The sequence below is a fragment of the Talpa occidentalis genome, unplaced genomic scaffold, assembly GCF_014898055.3.
Source record: "Talpa occidentalis isolate TD23 unplaced genomic scaffold, MPIMG_talOcc4v2.1 talOcc4.5, whole genome shotgun sequence".
Lineage (NCBI taxonomy): Eukaryota > Metazoa > Chordata > Mammalia > Eulipotyphla > Talpidae > Talpa > Talpa occidentalis.
In genome coordinates this window covers 105296909-105314864 of record NW_023604861.1, presented here as the reverse complement: position 1 = coordinate 105314864, position 17956 = coordinate 105296909, and the positions used below count along the sequence as shown (strand labels likewise).

The 17956-nt window shown below is 45.2% G+C and overlaps 1 protein-coding gene across 2 annotated transcripts in view; it reads left to right on the top strand.

The window, feature by feature from the left end:
* The window catches only part of UXS1 (UDP-glucuronate decarboxylase 1), an 85969-nt gene that overhangs the window by 10658 nt on the left and 57355 nt on the right, over nt 1-17956 (top strand). Inside the window, exons 2-3 of one of the 2 annotated variants that reach the window (XM_037528052.2) lie at nt 14887-14914; nt 16230-16278. In XM_037528052.2, coding sequence (XP_037383949.1) covers nt 14887-14914; nt 16230-16278 — 77 coding nt within the window. Of the gene's footprint in view, nt 1-14886; nt 14915-16214; nt 16279-17956 lie in introns of both variants that reach the window. The other variant, XM_037528051.2, reaches the window with a different exon arrangement.

The window sequence follows — 17956 nt, the reverse complement described above, 5'->3', positions numbered from 1 at the left end:
GATTTATTTATGCATACACGAACTGGGGTACAGGCCAGAGATGCGGGGGGTGAGAGGATTCACCAGAGACAGAGTGGGGAGCAGAACAGGCAGACTGACTGAAACACACTGCTGAGGGGAGCAGTGGGTGAGACAGGAGAGGTCTGCTGTGCCATGTGGGTAGCTCCCAGGCTGGGGATTGAACTCCTGCTGCTGCAGAGGCTGCGTATAGCTTCATGGGCTGCATCTTAACCCCTTGCGCCACCAGGGAGGCCCGGGATATAGTGTTCTTTTTGGGAGGGGTTCATTCCTTTGTGGAATTACCTATTGTTAAATTAGTTACTTCTAGGGTTGATTTGTAAGGACTGGAGAGTCTCTACAGTGCCCCTCCCCCCCCCACCATCTCCATAGCCCCACCTCTGGTGTGGCCCCTGGTACTTTCCATAGCAGTCTGGTGCTCACTACAGCTGTTGGGGTCTAAGGATTTTTCTTCTCTATGACTTAAAGGTTGATCATTTCTACCCCCACTTCCAGTTTCTGGTCTTGTGGCGCCTCCATCTGAAACTTTCTTCTCCTCTCCATACTCTTTTAAGATTTTTTCTTGCTTTAACTTCTATGAACGTGTTAGGTGTTAGGCATTACCTGAAGGATAAATGTGGGGACGAAGGATCTGGGTTGGTGTAAAGGCTGGAAGGCCACTGAGCAGGTTTTCTGATCCAGCAGACCTGGTAAAGGAGGAGTCCCGGAGCCCTCAGTGGCTTTTCAGGCTTTTATTGGGATTACCAGGTACACGGCAGGCAGGGGTGCTGGGGGGCCGGGAGGCTGGCAGGCCTCCTAGCCCCCAACAAGCATTCACTCTCTCTGGGCTCTCTGGCCTTCTCTGGTGCTTCTCTCATGGTCCTGCTTTTCGTGGTTCGGCTTCTCTTGTTCGTTTTTCTGCTGGTGTCCCTGTGACGCCGCCCTATAAACTCAGTCTTAGCCCAGGTGAATCCCATCTACCTATGCCCACACCCTACTCCAGGTGCCCGCTATCAGGCATGCATTCGGGACCACAGGGTTCCGTCATCTATCCTGATGGCGGGAGGGCAGAAAAGCCTGATACTTTTTACCTTACCTTACAGTTGGCTCTTTTCTCAAAAGGTTCACTTCATCTCTTGCCCTGTTTTAACTCACCCTATAACCGGCGGCAAATCCTTTAACCTTTAAGGTTAAATGGAAGTTGTCTGTTCTCTTACCTGGTAGGTAATTCTACTTCTTAAATGGTGTTATTATGAGGAGTTGAAAGAGGTTTTTTTTTTTACGAGACGATAGTTTCAAATTGATAAGCAGCCTGAGAATAAAAACCACTCTGGTTGTGGGGGTCAGGATTAACCTGGGGTGAGTGGCTGTTTCCGCAGGAGGCACCCGGACAGAGCAAGTACAGAAGTTTTCCTTACTGCCCCTTCATTCAGAAGAGCAAGGGGTCAATTTCAAGTTAATCCACTAGTTTCTTTGACGTTTTGGCTAAGGTTTTTCGAGTTGCTCTACCAAAATAAAGCGAAGAAAAGCAACAGCAGAAAACATTTGAACTTTTCAGAGCAGTCCTGTTCAGAAGACTGTCCTAGAAAATGAAAACATCATGTTAGGGGGTGAGGGCTGGGAATTTTATTCTTAGTAACTTTGAATGTGTTTGTAGTATTTTCAGAAATTGAAAACAAAACATGTTGGTTCTAAGTTACAATTCACTCAACATATATAGTGTAGGTGACTGGGCTTTCATCTATTTTTAAAGACGGGGGCTGTGTTTAAAGACAGCTGTGTTATGTCAGCAACAGAAGATGGAAAGTGCCAGAAGGTTCCATTGCAATCAAGTGAATGAATCACTTTAATCTGATACTTAAGGGGCCATTGATGGTCCTTGTGGAAATGGTCATTAACTGAGTGATAAGGGGTTCTCATACACGGTTCTCAAAAACTAGTAGCCAAATAAATATGGATCTTAGTCCTTTATTCCTCTTAGTTTCTTTTAATCTTCTATAGAATCTAGTTCTAATTGCCCGCTCTTCTAATTCCTCTTACTCCCAGTTATCTTCATTATTTCAAAGGCAAGATTTCTATCCAGGTTCTTAATACAAGGGAAGTCTCCCCCTTCCTTCTCTATCCTTAGGTTTCAACTTGCCCACATCCCCAAACCCTGCCAGCTGACCACTGATGCAGATGCTGAAGTGCAGCTTGAGGAGTGACACCATCCCTACCTTTATGAGAGGTTGTAGGATAAGGAAAAATGTCAGGCTTTTCTGACCTCCCCCCATCAGGATAGATGATGGATCCTTGCGGTCCTGAATGCATGCCTGATGGCGGGCACCTGGAGTAGAGTGTGGGCATAGGTAGATAATATTCACCTGGGCTGAGACTGGGCTTTTAAGGGCGGCATCACGGGGATGCCAGAAGCCGAGAAGCAGCAGAACTAACGGAGAAGCAGAGAGAAGGCCGGAGAGCCCAGATAGAGTGAAGACTTGCTGGGGGCTAGGAGGCCTGCTAGCCTCCCGGCCCCCCAGCACCCCTGCCTGCCATGTACCTGGTAAACCCTAAACCCCAATAAAAACCTGCAAAAACCCACCAAAGACTCTCTAGGACTCCTTCTTTACCCGGTCTGCTGGATCATAGAAAACCTGCCCTGTGTCATTCCTGCCCCTACAGAGGTGAAGGGGGAGATGCACTCTGTTTTATAGGTGGGGAAACTGAGGCACAGAGCAGTTTTAAGTGACCTGCCCCAGCTTTTAGTCTGACTACAGTGATTCAGTCACAGTATAGAGGTTCTTGAAGGAACCCCAAGGCATTTACCCTACTTCTTGGCTTGGGAGTAGGCTTTTTTTTTAAATTTTTTTAAAGATTTATTTATGCATACAAGAGCTGGGGTACAGGCCAGAGGTGTGGGGGGTGAGAGGATTCACCAGAGATGGAGTGGGGAGCAGAACAGGCAGATTGACTGAAATACACTGCTGAGGGGAGCAGTGGGCGAGACAGGAGAGGTCTGCTGCACCATGTGGGTTGCTCCCTGCCCGGCTGGGGATCGAACTCATGCTGCAGTAGCTGTGGACAGCTTCGTAGGTTGCATCTTAACCCCTTGCGCCACCAGGGGGGCCCGGGAGTAGGCTTTTAATCGAACATGTCCTGAAAGAAATGTACTTTGAGGCAGCCCCAAGAAGGTGCCTACATGGTGGAGGAAAGGCAGGGGGTATTTTGGCCTTTTGTGTTGAGTTACCTGTGGACCTCCAGGTTACATCTCCTTCCCTCCTCCTTGTACACACATTGAACTTCCTCCCCCCCACCTCATGCTGCCCCCTTTCTCCCGTTTCACACACCAGTTTGCACCTGCGGCTCTCCTGCTGACCTCACCCCCAAACTCCCTTCCCTCTACCACTCCTGACTGCCATTCCTGATCAAAGGGGAGAAGGCTGTGTTGCCTGCCTGATAGGGTGATCTGTAGACACAGCCATTGCACAGTTTCTTCCTGGGGATGGCTGCTCCTTTGGGAAATCAACCCAAGTGCTCAGTGAGCCTCTTTAGGGATGTGGCACCCTTACCTTTGTACTGTTTATCCGCAAGCCCTGGGATGGACCCTGTTGTCAGTGGGCAGACTCCGAGTCCCTCCCAAGACTCACCCCAATTTCACCTCTTGTCCAAATGTAAAGGCTTACTTAAAATCATGACTAAGATTTTTAAATCATTCATTGAAAAATTTCAAATCACAAAATAATTTGGAAAATAATGTGTGCTTAATGTGGCAAATCTAGAAAATGAAGTGCAAAGATAGTGTTACATGGCACAAAGGAAACTTAGACACCAAGGCTAATAAGAAGCAGGTTTAATTGCACCGGTGCTGACTCAGCAGATTTGCATCCAAAGGCCGTGCCCATTCATCATAAGTCAGGGGCTTATGCACACTTTCAGTTTCTACAAGGTTCCGGGTGGGTTTGTATTGGCAGCTGCATGTGGTCAGATATGACGTGACTGCATACCAAGAGGTGAGTCGTATAGTTGCATACCAAGGAGTGAGTCAAGGGTCAGTAATCATGGGACCCCCCAGGTGCAGTCTGCCTCATGGCAGTATGTGGTCTAACATGAAGCAAGATTCACCCCAGGGATTAAGTTGCATACTGAACTAAGTTTCAGGAACTGAACAAAAGGTTGTTACTAGACCCTCCAGACTGCTTAGCTCAGGTCACCAACCTTCAATGGTATCATAATCCTTACAATTTTATCATATTAAAATTCTTTCCACTCAGAAATGGTGATGTCTCTCCATTTAGCAAGACCTTCCTTTTTGGCCTTCAGTTTTTATAACTTCTTTCATGGAGACTGTACATTTTTGGGTGAAGTCTATTTCTATCATGTTTCTTCAGCGTTCTAAATAAAGATCCAGCAGCACATGTATTATTAACAAGATGACTTTCCAGCAGCAAGCCACAAAATTAACCCCAAAGCAGTATTCCTTTAAAAAAATTTTCCTTTGCCTTTTGCACTAATCCTAATATGTACACATTTTTACTCATCCTGTTCTTAATCATCCTGTTCCTCTTTCTAAAGAAGAACTTAATGTACTTTGACATGTTATGTGGCATCTTTGTATGCTGGCATGCTGGGTTAGGATGTCCCTCCACTTAGAAGTTGTGGTAAGCAGTCTGAATTTACTGTTTCTTCCCAGCTAGGTTTTTTTTTTTTTTTTTTAACTCTTCCCCCTCCCTTTTTTTTGCCTTAGGCATTCTAAAGATAGATTCATCAACCATTATTATCAAACTTAATGGGTGGTGCTCTCTGGAAGTGAGTTGAAAAGGAAGTGGGTGCACACTCTTGGCTTGTCAGCAGTTTCCAGAGGATTCATCACTGACATGGCACAGATGCTTATTGAGTCCCTGCCCCATGCTGGGGTCTGGAGGTGCGCGGCCTTCCCAGTGGGTTTCCCCAGGGAGCAGTGTCCCTGGAAAGTGAGGTCTGAGAAGCCAGTGGCACTTTGCTGGTATAGCATTGATGGTGAAATCACATTGGACCCACAGCCTCCTTGGAGAGGCTGATCCAGGGAGGAACTGGGAACAACAGTTACCTGCTTTGCTGCTCTCTTTTTCTTTAATGTATCTTTTCCTGCTTTCTATCAGAAAACTAAGGGAATGGTTCCATTTGGTAGCCTTGGGGGAAATCTATTTCATTTTTTATTGTTTGAGAGAGAATATCATACTTCCTTACGTTGAGCCTGCATCTCTGTAAGTGGAAAAAAGGCAAAGGAATAATGAATGGGTAACTTTCTGCACACTCCAGACATCTATATCGGTGAAGTTGCAGGGGAGGGAGGTGGGGAGAAAGTAGAGTTCATATCTTGTCCTTTGTATTTTTCTCTGGTAATTTGAAGAATCAAAGCACATACTTGCTTTCTGGACATGAAAGTATGGTGTTCATATCGTCATTTGCTATTTCTGATTATCATTTCATCACTAGTCAAATTTCAGAGTGTAGTCCCAGAAGAGTGTTCATGGTGCTTGGGATGGTGGAAGAAAGAAGTGCTTGGCCTTTGGAGTTCTGGTTCCAAATTTGAGCTACACAGTGATTTAGCAGAACGCAATCAGTCCGACTCTACCAACTTGCGTTTTCTACATTTGTTCTTCAATCTCATAAATACCATCTAGAGCCCCATCCTCCAGGAGACTGATTTGAGGACTTTGCCTCCAATCTCCTGCCAGGTGACCTTGAATTAAACTGGTTCTTTTCTTAAAAGCTGGTGGCAAGGGTTTTGGCTTCTTGCCATCAGGTTTGACAACATAGATGAGTGGTTCTGGCACTTTGTTGTCTGTCTCTTTCTACCTGCTTCTCCAGAGTTGATGCTGTTGTCTAGTATTTCAGATTATGAGATTTTTGAATGATTACTTATTAAATAATTATTGAATAGAAATTATTAAATACTATGCACTAGTACCTTAAGATTATATTTGGATAAACACATTTGGTATCCTGCTGTAAAAAAGCAGGAGTGGTTTTTCTCCTCAGGAGGATAGAATCTGACACTGGGGTTAACCCTAGGCTTTGCTGGAGAGCAAATGTAAGAGTTCATGTTCCACAGGCCCCAGTACTGAGCAGACTATCTCTATTCCAATCTGCTTTCAATTAGAGGTGAGAACATTTTTGCTCAGACACTGGTTATTTCATAATCAGGAAGCACAAATATGACATCAGAAGCCCCAAGGCATTCAGTGGGTTAGGAAGCTGGTGAGGGCTGGCTGTGTTCAGCACTGCTCTGTCTGCCTTCTGTAGGTGGTGGAGGAAGAGAGTGATGGCGTGGGGAGTAGTAATGGGGGGCATCCTGTGGGGTTGGCATTAGGGTGGGAGAGGATGAGCCTTTAGGAACCCCCACATGAGGTGTTGTGGAAGGTAATTATGGAACATCTGTAAATATGTACATTTACAGAAGTTCACATCATTTTATACCATTTGCATTTACAGGCTCTGCAAGTGTTATAATGATGAACATAATACAGTGACACATACATTTGTGTGGTATGTACTCAAGTTTTTTGATGATTAGAGCGGGCAATCAAAATAATTTGGTGAACTTGAAAATCTTTTTTTTTTTTTAAAGATTATTTTTACTTATGCATACAAGAACTGGGGTGTAGGCCAGAGGTGTGGGTTGGGGTTGAGAGCATTCACCAGAGATAGGGTGGGGAGCAGAACAGGAGAGTCTACTGAAATTCACTGCTGAAGGTAGCAGCGGGAGAGACAAGAGAGGTCTGCTGCATCATGTGGGTCAGCTCCCTGACTGGAGGGTCGAACTCATATACAGTGGCTGGTGATAGCTTGATAGCGTCGAGACTTTAACCCCTGTGCCACCAGGGAGGCTCAGAACTTGAAAATCTTGAGCAGGAAAATGACAAGGACAGTAGCTCTTAGCACAAGTCACCTGATGAGAAGAGAGGATTATTTGAGATGGCAAGAAGTGAGGTTTGTTAATACCATGGCTGAGCCTGGAGGAATTGCTGGCACAGTGGTACGGCACACGAACTGAAGTGACAGGATGAGGAAAAATCTTAGGGGACAAAGGGAGGGCAGCGGATGGGTGAAGGGTCATCCAGAGTTGTGCCTATAGTGCAGGGAGTTTTGGGAGAGGGCTTATTGGACATTGTTTAACTCCCCTGTCTTAAGAGAACATGGGGCCCCTTAGGATTAGAGCAAGCGGGAGGACAAAGGGGGACTGTCTGCCACAGAGTCTCTCAGGTTGCAGGTGAATGGGCATCCCCTGGAGTACTTGTTAAACCCATGTGCTGAGCGCCACCCCAGAGTTTCTGGTTGGGGTAAGGGGGGTGGTTTGGAATGGCCAGAGAACCTTCATATCCACCAAGTTCCTGGATACCACTGCTCCAGAGATGCATGCTGTGTCCCGCTGCTCTAAAAGGCCACCTGTCATCGCTACCCACGGAGGCCCCCGTGGAATGGAGTTTCTCTCATCCAGGCTTTTAAAACTGGTAGATTTCCTTGAGCTCAGAGTTGAGTAAATGGTTTTGGATTTCTGACTTTTCAAACTTACCAGTTTAGATTTTAATAGGTCACCTTGTACTTTGCTGCACAGAGAACCAAACCAGTGTTCTCACAGACCTAAAAAAATGTATTTAAATTTCTTCCTCCAAGTTGTAGAAGTTAAATTCATACTAAGGCTTGGACAGATCTGTGAAGAAGCACAATGCGTGTATATACAGTATTAAGCAAAACATGAATTTTTCCACATTTTTTTCTCTAAGTTGTCCTTCTCACTTAATATTGACCTTTTTTAGGTGAAAACAATTTTTATCTTTTAAAGATTTCTTACATTTTTTAAAACCACTTTATCCCCTTAAAGCAGTGTCTTGGGACAAACATTTTTCCCATGGGAATGTTGGTGTGATTTTATTAGGTAAGCCTATGGGAAGAGATGAGTCACTGAAAATTATTTTACAGCCCAAGTTCAGACCTACCCGCTCTGGCTGTGGGGGGCTGCAGGGCAGAGTTGAAAGGACTGCTGTCTTGCCTGCCTTGGGGGCTCCTCTCTGGAGCCTGGCTGTGGAGTGGGCCTGGAGCAGCCTGGGTATTAGTGAGAGGGCTAAGAAGCATCCCAATAGCATTTTTGTCAGGGATTCAACCGTTTAGGACAAAAGCAGGCCTAGTGGACTGGACAGGATTCAGAATTTGGGGCCAGCCCTTTTCAGATTAGGATCCCCATTCAGTTACTGCTACTCTTGGTGCATCACGCTGCCTGATCTACTGCAGTTCCCTTAAGTGAGAATTAGAAACAGTAATCCTTTCTAATTTGAACCTACCGATTAGTTTAACAACTTTTTTTTAAAATATTTATTTTATTTATATAAGAACTGGGGTACAGGCCAGATGCACAGGAGGGTGAGAGGATTCACCAGAGACAGAGTGGGGAACAGAACAGGCAGACTGACTGAAATACACTGCTGAGGGGAGCAGTGGGCGAGACAGGAAAGGTCTGCTTTGCCATGTGGGATTCTTGCCGGCCAGCCGGAATTGAACCCGCGCTGCAGAGGCAGTAGACAGCTTCACAGTGTGGCGCTCAACCACCTGTGCCACCAGGGAGGCCCTAGTTTAACAACTTTTAATGCTTATTACAAGAATAATTTTTTTCCTTTATCTGTTTTGGCAAAAAAAAAAAAATTCAGTTGTGCTACCTCAAAGTTCATCCAAGGAGAGTCAAATTTGGCTCTTTCCCAGCACTAGAATTTGTTGGGGTTTGTTGGAGGTGAGTAAGGGTCCTCTTTGCTAGGCATGTTGAATGTTGCATGCAGATGGAGGCAGGCAGTGTGGTCGGGAGTAGGATTTCCTGACTTCAGCCTTGACTCGGGCTATGCAAAGTGTGCCTTTGACATGAGAGGGATTCATGTGCACTTAGTAGGGCATGCATTGGCTGGGGAGGGATTTTGCCCTGCATTCCAGGGTCGATTTGAATCAGTGGAAGTGATTTGAATTGGTAAAGATGGGGACATAGCTGTCTCTGTTTTGGTTCTTGCTGTTTTCCTGCTAAACTAACTCTTTCAAAGCTTAATGGTATTAAACAACCATTTTATTACACTCACAGGTTCCAGGGGGATGGGAGGGGGCAGGAATTGGAAATGGGCATGACTATCTGGTGACATCTGGGTGCTTCTGATGGGATGAGTCAAATGGCTGGGGTTGGGAATGAAGTTCCTGGTACCTTTTCGCTAGCAAGGGTGGCCCCTGAAGATGGACCTGCTAGGACAGGTTATTAGGACCCCAGTGGGAGTCCTGTCTAACCTACTGATGATCAGATTTCTCGTACAGCCAGTGTCCTAGCAAACAAGGTGGAAATATACACCATTTGTGATCTGTTCCCAAAGTCCTATTGTGTTGCTTTTGCTCTCCTCTGAGGTGGAGACAGTCACACATCATCTGGGTTCCACCTCCCGATGGGAGACGTGTCAAAGTACTTTTGAACAGGTATGACAAGTGTCACCCTGAAGGGCCTCCCTCTGTATAAAATGCACAAGAAAACCGTACAGCTTTGCAGTGAGCAATTGCAAACACACTGAGTCACAGCTTAGTTTAGTTGCAGTTGCCATGCTCAGAAAACTTGGAGAGGAACAGTAAACAGTCACAGTGGAATGTGTACAGCACATCATTCTTTAGTGTTGCTGGAACTTTTCTCAGCAAATAATACTCATTTAAATGAGCTCTAAGTGCCCTTTGTTTGGACAGGTTTCTATTCTGAATACTTCTCTAAATTCAAGCATCCTTGACCTGGGCTAGCAGAGGACTGGAATCGCTATTCTCTCTCCGGAAATAGGAAGCCCCTTCAACATTAAATAGGCTTTGCTTCTCCCCTAAGGTTTTCATGAGGTTAAGTTTTCTCACTTTTTGTTTGCGTGTATGCCATAAGCTACCGTAGGGCGGGGGGAGGTTAGCTTACAGGACAAGTTTGGAAAAAATCAAGATGACTATATTTTGGTGGAGATGGGGTGACTCTGGAGCCTTGGAGGGGTCACACAGGTGTTGGAAGGAGGCCTCACACGAGGACATGTTGGCACAGGTATGGGTGGTTCACTAGCTGTGTGATGACCTTGAATAGGTCCATGATAGCCCTCTGAGCCGGCCTTGGCTATGAAGTGGAGATAATAGCTGACCTGCGATTAGAAACAGCCAGTGCGATGGGCCTACTTGGGGTAAATGACTGCAGATCTGGCATCTCTGTGCCTACAGCCCTCATGGGTGGGCATGGTTATGAGATCCCCCAGGGCTGGGGCTTTCAGGCTGGATGCAGTGGTCCTTGCCATGTGCTAATAAACTTCTGTCACACCCTTATCTGGGTGCCTCTGCTAGCAATGCCATTCCCTTCCCTTTTCCTCCACAGGGTACCTCCTTCAGAGCTCAGTAGATGCCGGTCCCTGCCGCCCTGCAGGGTGCCCTGCCCATACCACACAGCATGTGGCCTACCTATCGGGGAAGAAGTTGTACACAGGGTCTCACCTCTCCAGGCATTGACTCTGTTGGATGGATGACTGGCAGAGAGAATTGGGGAAGAGCAAGGGGGAGGCTCCCGGCTTCCTTGTAGGATGGCCCTAGCAGCAGCAAGCCAAGTTGATGCGCCCCTGGCATGCCGTTATGGGGTGTCTCTGTTCATGCTTGCCTTTAGACATGCCTTTATTTACCTTTTACAGAGGTGTGTGCCCATGTGGAGAGGCAAGAGAGCAGTTTCCTTAACTCACAGTTTCTCCTGTGACATAGGCTATAGGTGTACACGTGACCAGAATATCACCATATAAGCACTCTAGTTTGTGGCCACTGAGATAATGTGGTTGTGAAGTGGATGTGCTGGTTTTGTCTGATCCGGTACTCTGACAGCACATAGGGTGACAGGACTGCTCTGGAAGAACCTGTATTTTCTCTGTGGCCTGGCCTGGCCTTTAAGTCAAGGGCTCAGAATCTGTTATGACTCCAAAACAAATGCATTCCTTATATATTTCAAGCTTTATGGATTCTAAACTGGTGGTTTCACCTCTGTTTGGGGTCTTGAACTCTTTGGAGGGCTTTTGAATGATACATATGTGGTTTTTAATGGACTTTCAAGGTTCCCTCTGGCTCCCCACAGTTCCTGAGGCTCATTCATGAATCACCATGGAGGCTTCAGATTGAGAAATTTGTTCTAAAAGGATTTATCTCCCGTGGTAGCTGATTAATATTTAAGAACTCAAGCTAGACTAATGAAGACTACAAAAGTGTTGAGTTAACATTTTTTTCTTTGTTGGAGAAGGATGCTTTTTTTTAATCATACCCTTAAAAAGTATTTTTTTTTTACCCTAAATGAGAATTTCTTGGTGATAGATTGTTTTTAGCTGGGTTTCCTTGCCTCACAAGTCCAGACACACTTGATGAGAACCGTAGAAGCAGTATGGCCAGTTTCTTTTTAATTTAAATCTACAGGGCACCATGAATTAGGAACTTTTAAAATTTTTACAAACTCTTTTAAACATTTATATTAAAAATTAAGAATAAACATAAATATCTTGAAAGCTGTGTAAGGGAATTTGATTTTAAGCCCTTTGTCAATAATGGTGAATAAAAGTTCATCATCTTTTTCCTTTTTTTTTTTTTTTTACCTTTTTCTAGTATGTAGTATACTATATAGTTTTAGTTTAATTCCCATATTTATAGAGTTCATTTATTAATAATTCCAGCCATTCCTTTGAGAATGGTAAGGTGGGTGAATGAAATTCTAAAGCAACATTAATTTTAAGTAATGTTTAACTTTTAAACTCCATGCCCTGCAGTGTTCCAGACCAGGCTAGGCAGCCAGGAACAAGACTCCATTATTATTTTGAAATGGCTTGTTTTCCTCTTGCATGAGGTTGCAGTGGGCTGGGGCTTTTTTTGTTGTTGTTGACCCTGAGTGTTCTTTGGCCTGTGCTGGGTGCTGGACTGACTTTTAACTCTCCAAAGCAGATAAAGCATTTGAGAATTTAAAAGGCAGCTGAAAGCACTTAACATAAAAACATTTTAGTGATTAACTGGAAATAACACTTTTGAAGATAAAAAGGACTAAGACGGGATAAATGTAAGACAGTGAAAATACTCCTTGGCGTCCATGCAGCTTATTTTAGTACCTGGACTGTGTGTGCTTGGTGTTGCAAATGTGAGTAAGAAAACACCTGACCTTGTAGGGAGACCTGCTTGTGAATTGTTCATTAAAAAAGATGTAGTGGGCCTCCCTGGTGGCGCAGGTGTTTGAGCGCCGCACTGTGAAGCTGTCCGCAGCCTCTGCAGCGCGGGTTTGATCCCGGCCGGCTGGCGAAGCAGACCTATCCTGTCTCGCCCGCTGCTCCCCTCAGCAGTGTATTGTCAGTCTGCCTGTTTTGTTCCCCTCTCTATCTCTGGTGAATCCTGTCACCCTCCTGCTCATCTGGCCTGTACCCCGGTTCTTGTATAAATAAATCTTTAAAAAAAATCTAAGAATAAACATTAAAAAAATAAAATAAAATAAAAAAGATGTAGTGGACCTTTGGCAACACAGGGTCTGCTGTGGCCCCGGAGCAGTAAGGGGGGCTGTGGCGGCTTCCTGGAGGATGGATGGCGTGCTTGGGTTGTTCTCTGAGTGGTGTGAGGTGGTGTGTGAATGCACTTCTGGCCAGGGGACTGCAGACTGAAGTCTAGACTTCTTGTGGGCTATAGACTGGGCTGAAGGCTGGATGGGATGGCTGGGGTTTAGCCTCCCATTGATGGGCTACATAGAGGTGAGGAGAGGAAGGGGCTCATGAAGATCTTGGGGTGAACTGAATGAGCAACCGGTGAAGAAAGTGTTCTTCCTGATATGGAGAACCAATCTAAGAAGTCTGAGCCATAGAAATCAACGTGGGCACTATCCACTATTATCTATTTATTTAAAGATTTATTTTCATTTATGCATACAGGAACTGGGGTGTAGGCCAGAGATGCAGGGGGGTGAGAGAGAGAGAGAGAGAGAGAGAGAGAGAGAGAGCGAGCATGCGAGCGAGTGAGCGGGGAGCAAAACAGGCAGACTGACCGAAATACACTGCTGAGGGGAGCAGCAGGCGAGATAGGAGAGGTCTGCCTTGCCATGTGGGTTGCTCCCTGGCCGGCCAGGGGTTGAAATTGTGCTGCAGAGGCTGCGGATTGCTTCATAGTGCGGTGCTTAACCCCTTGCGCCACCAGGGAGGTCCCTGAAAGACACTTCTGAGAGGAGCAGTGGGAGAGACAGGAGAGGTCTGCTGCACCATGTGGATCAGCTCCCTGGCAGGGGATCGAACTTGTGCTGCAATGGCTGGTGTGTCAAGTGGTCTCAGCTTGTAGCGCTGAGACTTTAAGCTCTGCACTACCAGCGAGGCCTTATTATCAATTTATTAAGGGGGGAAGCTGCAGCTGTGGACCTCACGTTCTGGGGCAGATCCCAGGATCCTTCCCCACTTCCCAGGAAAGAGCTGCTTAATGAAGCAAGAAGGAGACTATGTTGTCTTTAATTCAAGGTAGGAGAAGGTGTCCAGGAAGGGAGATAGCTTTTTATGTGCCCTGAAATGGTTTAAGTGACAGTGGAAGGATGGAGAAATGTTTCTGAAATAAGTTTTTGTTGCGTAGGCAACACTACACTGATAAATGGGAGTTGTGGAGCTGGCTGCACAATGCAGAATGCTGCTGAACAAGCAAGATCCTGGCCTTTTTATTGATAGAATAATCATATGGAGTCAGTTACGTGGGATAGGAAGGCAAAGAGAAAAAGATGGGTGAAACTGAAAATTATGTTTTTGTCACCTTGGGCTTTGGGGGGGACATGAGTCTGCTGACCAGATAATTCTTATCTGCTTGATGACCAAGTGTTGTAATTGAAACAGTACCCCAGACCCTTGGTCATGGTTCTAATCTTTTCAACAACACTTCTCACTGATCAGCTTCTGGGGTCCCTTGTCATATGTAGTGGCAGGACAGGCCACAGTGCAGGTTTTCTGATCCAGCAGACCGGGTAAAGGAGGAGTCCTGGAGCCCTCAGTGGTTTTTGCAGGTCTTTTATTGGGATTAACCCGGTACACGGCAGGCAGGAGTGCTGGGGGGCTGGGAGGCCTGCCAGCCTCCCAGCCCCCAGCAAATCTTCACTCTATCTGGGCAATCTGGCCTTCTCTGCTTCTCTGCTCTTCCGTTAGTTCTGCTGCTTCTCAGCTTCTGCTGGCGTCCCCGTGACGCCGCCCTTAAAAGCCCAGTCTTAGACCAGGTGAATCCCATCTGCCTATGCCCACACCCTACTCCAGGTGCCCGCCATCAGGCATGCATTCAGGACCACCAGGATCCATCATCTATCCTGATGGCGGGAGGGCAGAAAAGCCTGACATTTTTCTTTACCCTACAGTCGGGCAGTTCTGACCTTGTATAGGAATGCAGAACTTCAGGTAACAAAGAATTGTGGCTGAACAGGTCGCTTAGGTCTAGCAAACCCACATATTTTCAAAGGGATCTTATAAATGAATGTTTCTTGTTATTATATAGCAGTCCCCCAATTTTTGGGTATTTTGGTTTCATGGACAGTTGCATGAAGAGGTTGGGCTGCACTCTAGGATCTCTTACAGGCTTTAATTTTTGTAACTGGCCTTTCTCCAAAGGTTGAGGACATACTGTATAGCAAAGCACATGCCCAGATCAATTCCAGATTGCTGAAGAGATCTTCTAGAATAAAAGGGGTATATAGGATCATATTTTTGTTTATTTTTTAGTAGGACTTAATACTTTTGAAAACAAACTACATTTTATTCATGAGCTATAATTTAATTCTCTTAATGAACTTCAAACTATTGGCCAAAAGTTAAAATGGTAGTAGTTGGAATCATTGCATTTTGTGAACTTCAATACTGACTTTTTTTCTTTCTCTTACAGCTGTTTGGGGCAACATCGTTAACATGAGGTAATTGCTTTTAATAACTTGGATATGGTGGTTGGGTTTATAGACACATTTCATTTGTTATGTGTACAATATGGAAGTCATGGTCAATTGAAAAAATATTTTTAAAATGAAACTGAAGTTTTTGCTATTCATATATCTATCTGGACCATGTCTTTTCTCCAGTGCATCTGCTGGAGGAATGCAGCTGATTTGAACATTTACCCAAGTAAAGTTCAGATATTACAAAGACAATAAACCTTATGCTGCAATGGTAGACTCCTCTGCAGTACTCACCTTAAGGACCCGTCCCTTCTTCCTGCAGACAGTAGTGGGCTGACCCTAACTTCCACAGGGCTGAAATGTAAATTGCTTGAGTCAGAACACTGGGGTCTTCCCTAAGGCTTTTGAGAAGGGAGCCAGGAAAGGCTGGGCTGGCCCAGGAGACCAGGGATGCAGACCACCTGCCTATCAGGGTTTGGCCGGAGATGCTTTCTGGCCCAAGTGTGCCTTATTTATGCTGCTTAATAGGTCCTGCGGGACACTTGTGAAAATAAAATGCTGGTGTTAATATTCTGAGAAAAAAAGATCAGCACAGAATAATAAGCAAGCATTGTAGAAACCAATCTGGCCCTGTTAGTACAGTTTTACATGCAAAGAAAAATTTATTCTACTTTGTAGTTCTTGCTAGTGAAAATATATTAATCATGTTTGTGGTGATTGAGTTGGATTTGGAATTTCAGTGCTGCTGCACATGGCCGTGAGGGTAAAGGGGAACTGTGGCCCCACCAGGCTTTTCACATGGAGTTGGTTTTGCAAGGCGGGTGGGACACTGTTGATCAAAGTCCTACTGTGTGTGTGTGTGTGTGTGTGTGTGTGTGTGTGTCTGTCTCTCTGTTTCCTGACAATGGTTTCTGTTTGTGACTAGGTAGGTTGCTCAGTTCCCACTTAATGGAGCTGTTTTTTGCTTAGAAAAAAGTTCGTTTTGCATTGAATCCCTAGGAAAAGCCCAGCAGACAAACTTGAACTCCTATAGACACACTTATATTGCTTAGAATTTAAAATGCTGTGTAGGTGTAATGTGAAAGTGAGATTATTTTAGTTTATAGAAACAACCATAAGCCATCGATTTGATGAGATCCTCTCCCTCCAGCCCCCGTTTTCTTGTTTTCCTCTGGTGTACCCCCTTCTGGAGGGAATTGGTACATGTGACTGGTATTTGGGAAGGAGAGGGAGGTGGCAACCTTTAGTCTATGTTTTGGTAATTTATTTAAAAATCTTGAAGTCTTGATTGAAAACCTTTCAATTGATCTCAGTTGTGTAGCTTTCTACTCAACAGGTCTATCCAGGAAAACGGTGAACTAAAAATTGAGAGCAGGATTGAAGAGGTTAGTCTCTTTTCCTTATTTTTGCTTCTGCTTTTTCCATACATTTGACAACTTCACTTCTTTTGCTTGTGGTGATAGCTTTATTGTGCTAGCTTGATGCTTTTTCATGATTTTGAAATTGCCTTTCAAAAAATTATTACCCTAGAGTGGAGGCTATTTGTTATCCTGTAGATGCAGCTCCGCCAGCATTTGCCTGTTTCATAAAGGAGTAATTCATTAAAACAAAATCTACCTTAAAGGCAGAATGGATTTAAACTTTTATGTGACTTTTCAGGTAATCCTTTCTAGAATTTCTAATGGAAAGGGAAGTGATTACCAGGATGGGGACAGGTGCCAGCGGCCACTCATCTGAGCAGATGCTGAGGAAAAACATCCCCACCTAATAGGCAGAGATGATGGGAGATGGGAGAACAGCTAGCTCCTTACTGAAAGCTAGCTCCCCTGGTTGATGAGACACCTTCTATTTAGTAATAATTGTTTATGTTTTTGTCAAATAAAAGTAAATACAAATTGACTGTGGGAGCAGTGGGGAGTACTCGTTTTGATTTGAGGCCAGATGCTGTTAGGTATAGGAAGCCCTTAGATGTTCTTGAATTTCTGTTCGAGCTCAAGGTGTTGACACTCACAGACCTGGGTTGAGTCACAGCCTGAGATTTATGTCCTGGAGCTGATTGACGTAAGGTGGTTGCAGAAACAAGGTGATTAGCTTTTGTGGGCAGTACCTGGGGGGTATTAGTTTCTGAAAAGAAACAGGTGATGTTGAGCTGCCTGTTTTTGTGAGTGTGAACCACCTTTAAACATTGTTCATAGTGCAGTAGGTAACTAAAAATGGTGGATTTTGTCAGTTAGGCATTGTAGGGTAAGGTAAAAAGTATCAGGCTTTTCTGCCCTCCCGCCATTAGGATAGATGATGGAACCCTACAGTCCCGAATGCATGCCTCATGGTGGGCACCTGGAATAGGGTGTGGGCATATGTAGATGGAATTCACTTGGGCTAAGCTGGGCTTTTAAGGGCAGCATCACAGACACCAGCAGAAGCCGAGAGAAGCAGAGAGAACGCAAGAGAAGGCCAGAGAACCCAGAAAGAATAAAGACTTGCTGGGGGCTGGGAGGCTGGCAACATGCCCCCCAGCACCTCTGCCTGCCATGTACCTGGTAAATCCCAATAAAAGCCTACAAAAGCCACTGAGGGCTTCAGGACTCTTTCCTCCTTTACCCTGTCTGCATAGTCATAGTCAACCTGCTCAGTGTCCCTTCCTGCCATTACAGGCATCTTTTTTTTTTTTTAAAGATTTATTTATTTATGCATACAAGAGCTGGGGTACAGGCCAGAGGTGTGGGGGGGTGGTAAGAGGATTCACCAGAGACAGCGGGGAGTAGAACAGGCAGATTGACCAAAGTACACTGCTGAGGGGAGCAGCGGGAGAGTCAGGAGAGGTCTGCTGCGCCATGTGGGTTGCTCCCTGCCTGGCTGGGGATCGAACTCATGCTGCAGAGGCTGTGGATTGCTTCAAAGGTTGTGTCTTAACCCCTTGCGCCACCAGGAAGGCCCCAGTTAGGCATTTTTGGATAAGAGTGCCAACATGCACTTTTCATCTCAATTCTACAGTTGTGATTCAAGTGGTGTATCTTAACCTGGAAGTGAAGTGTAGAAGAAATCAGCTGCTGCTTTGCAGTG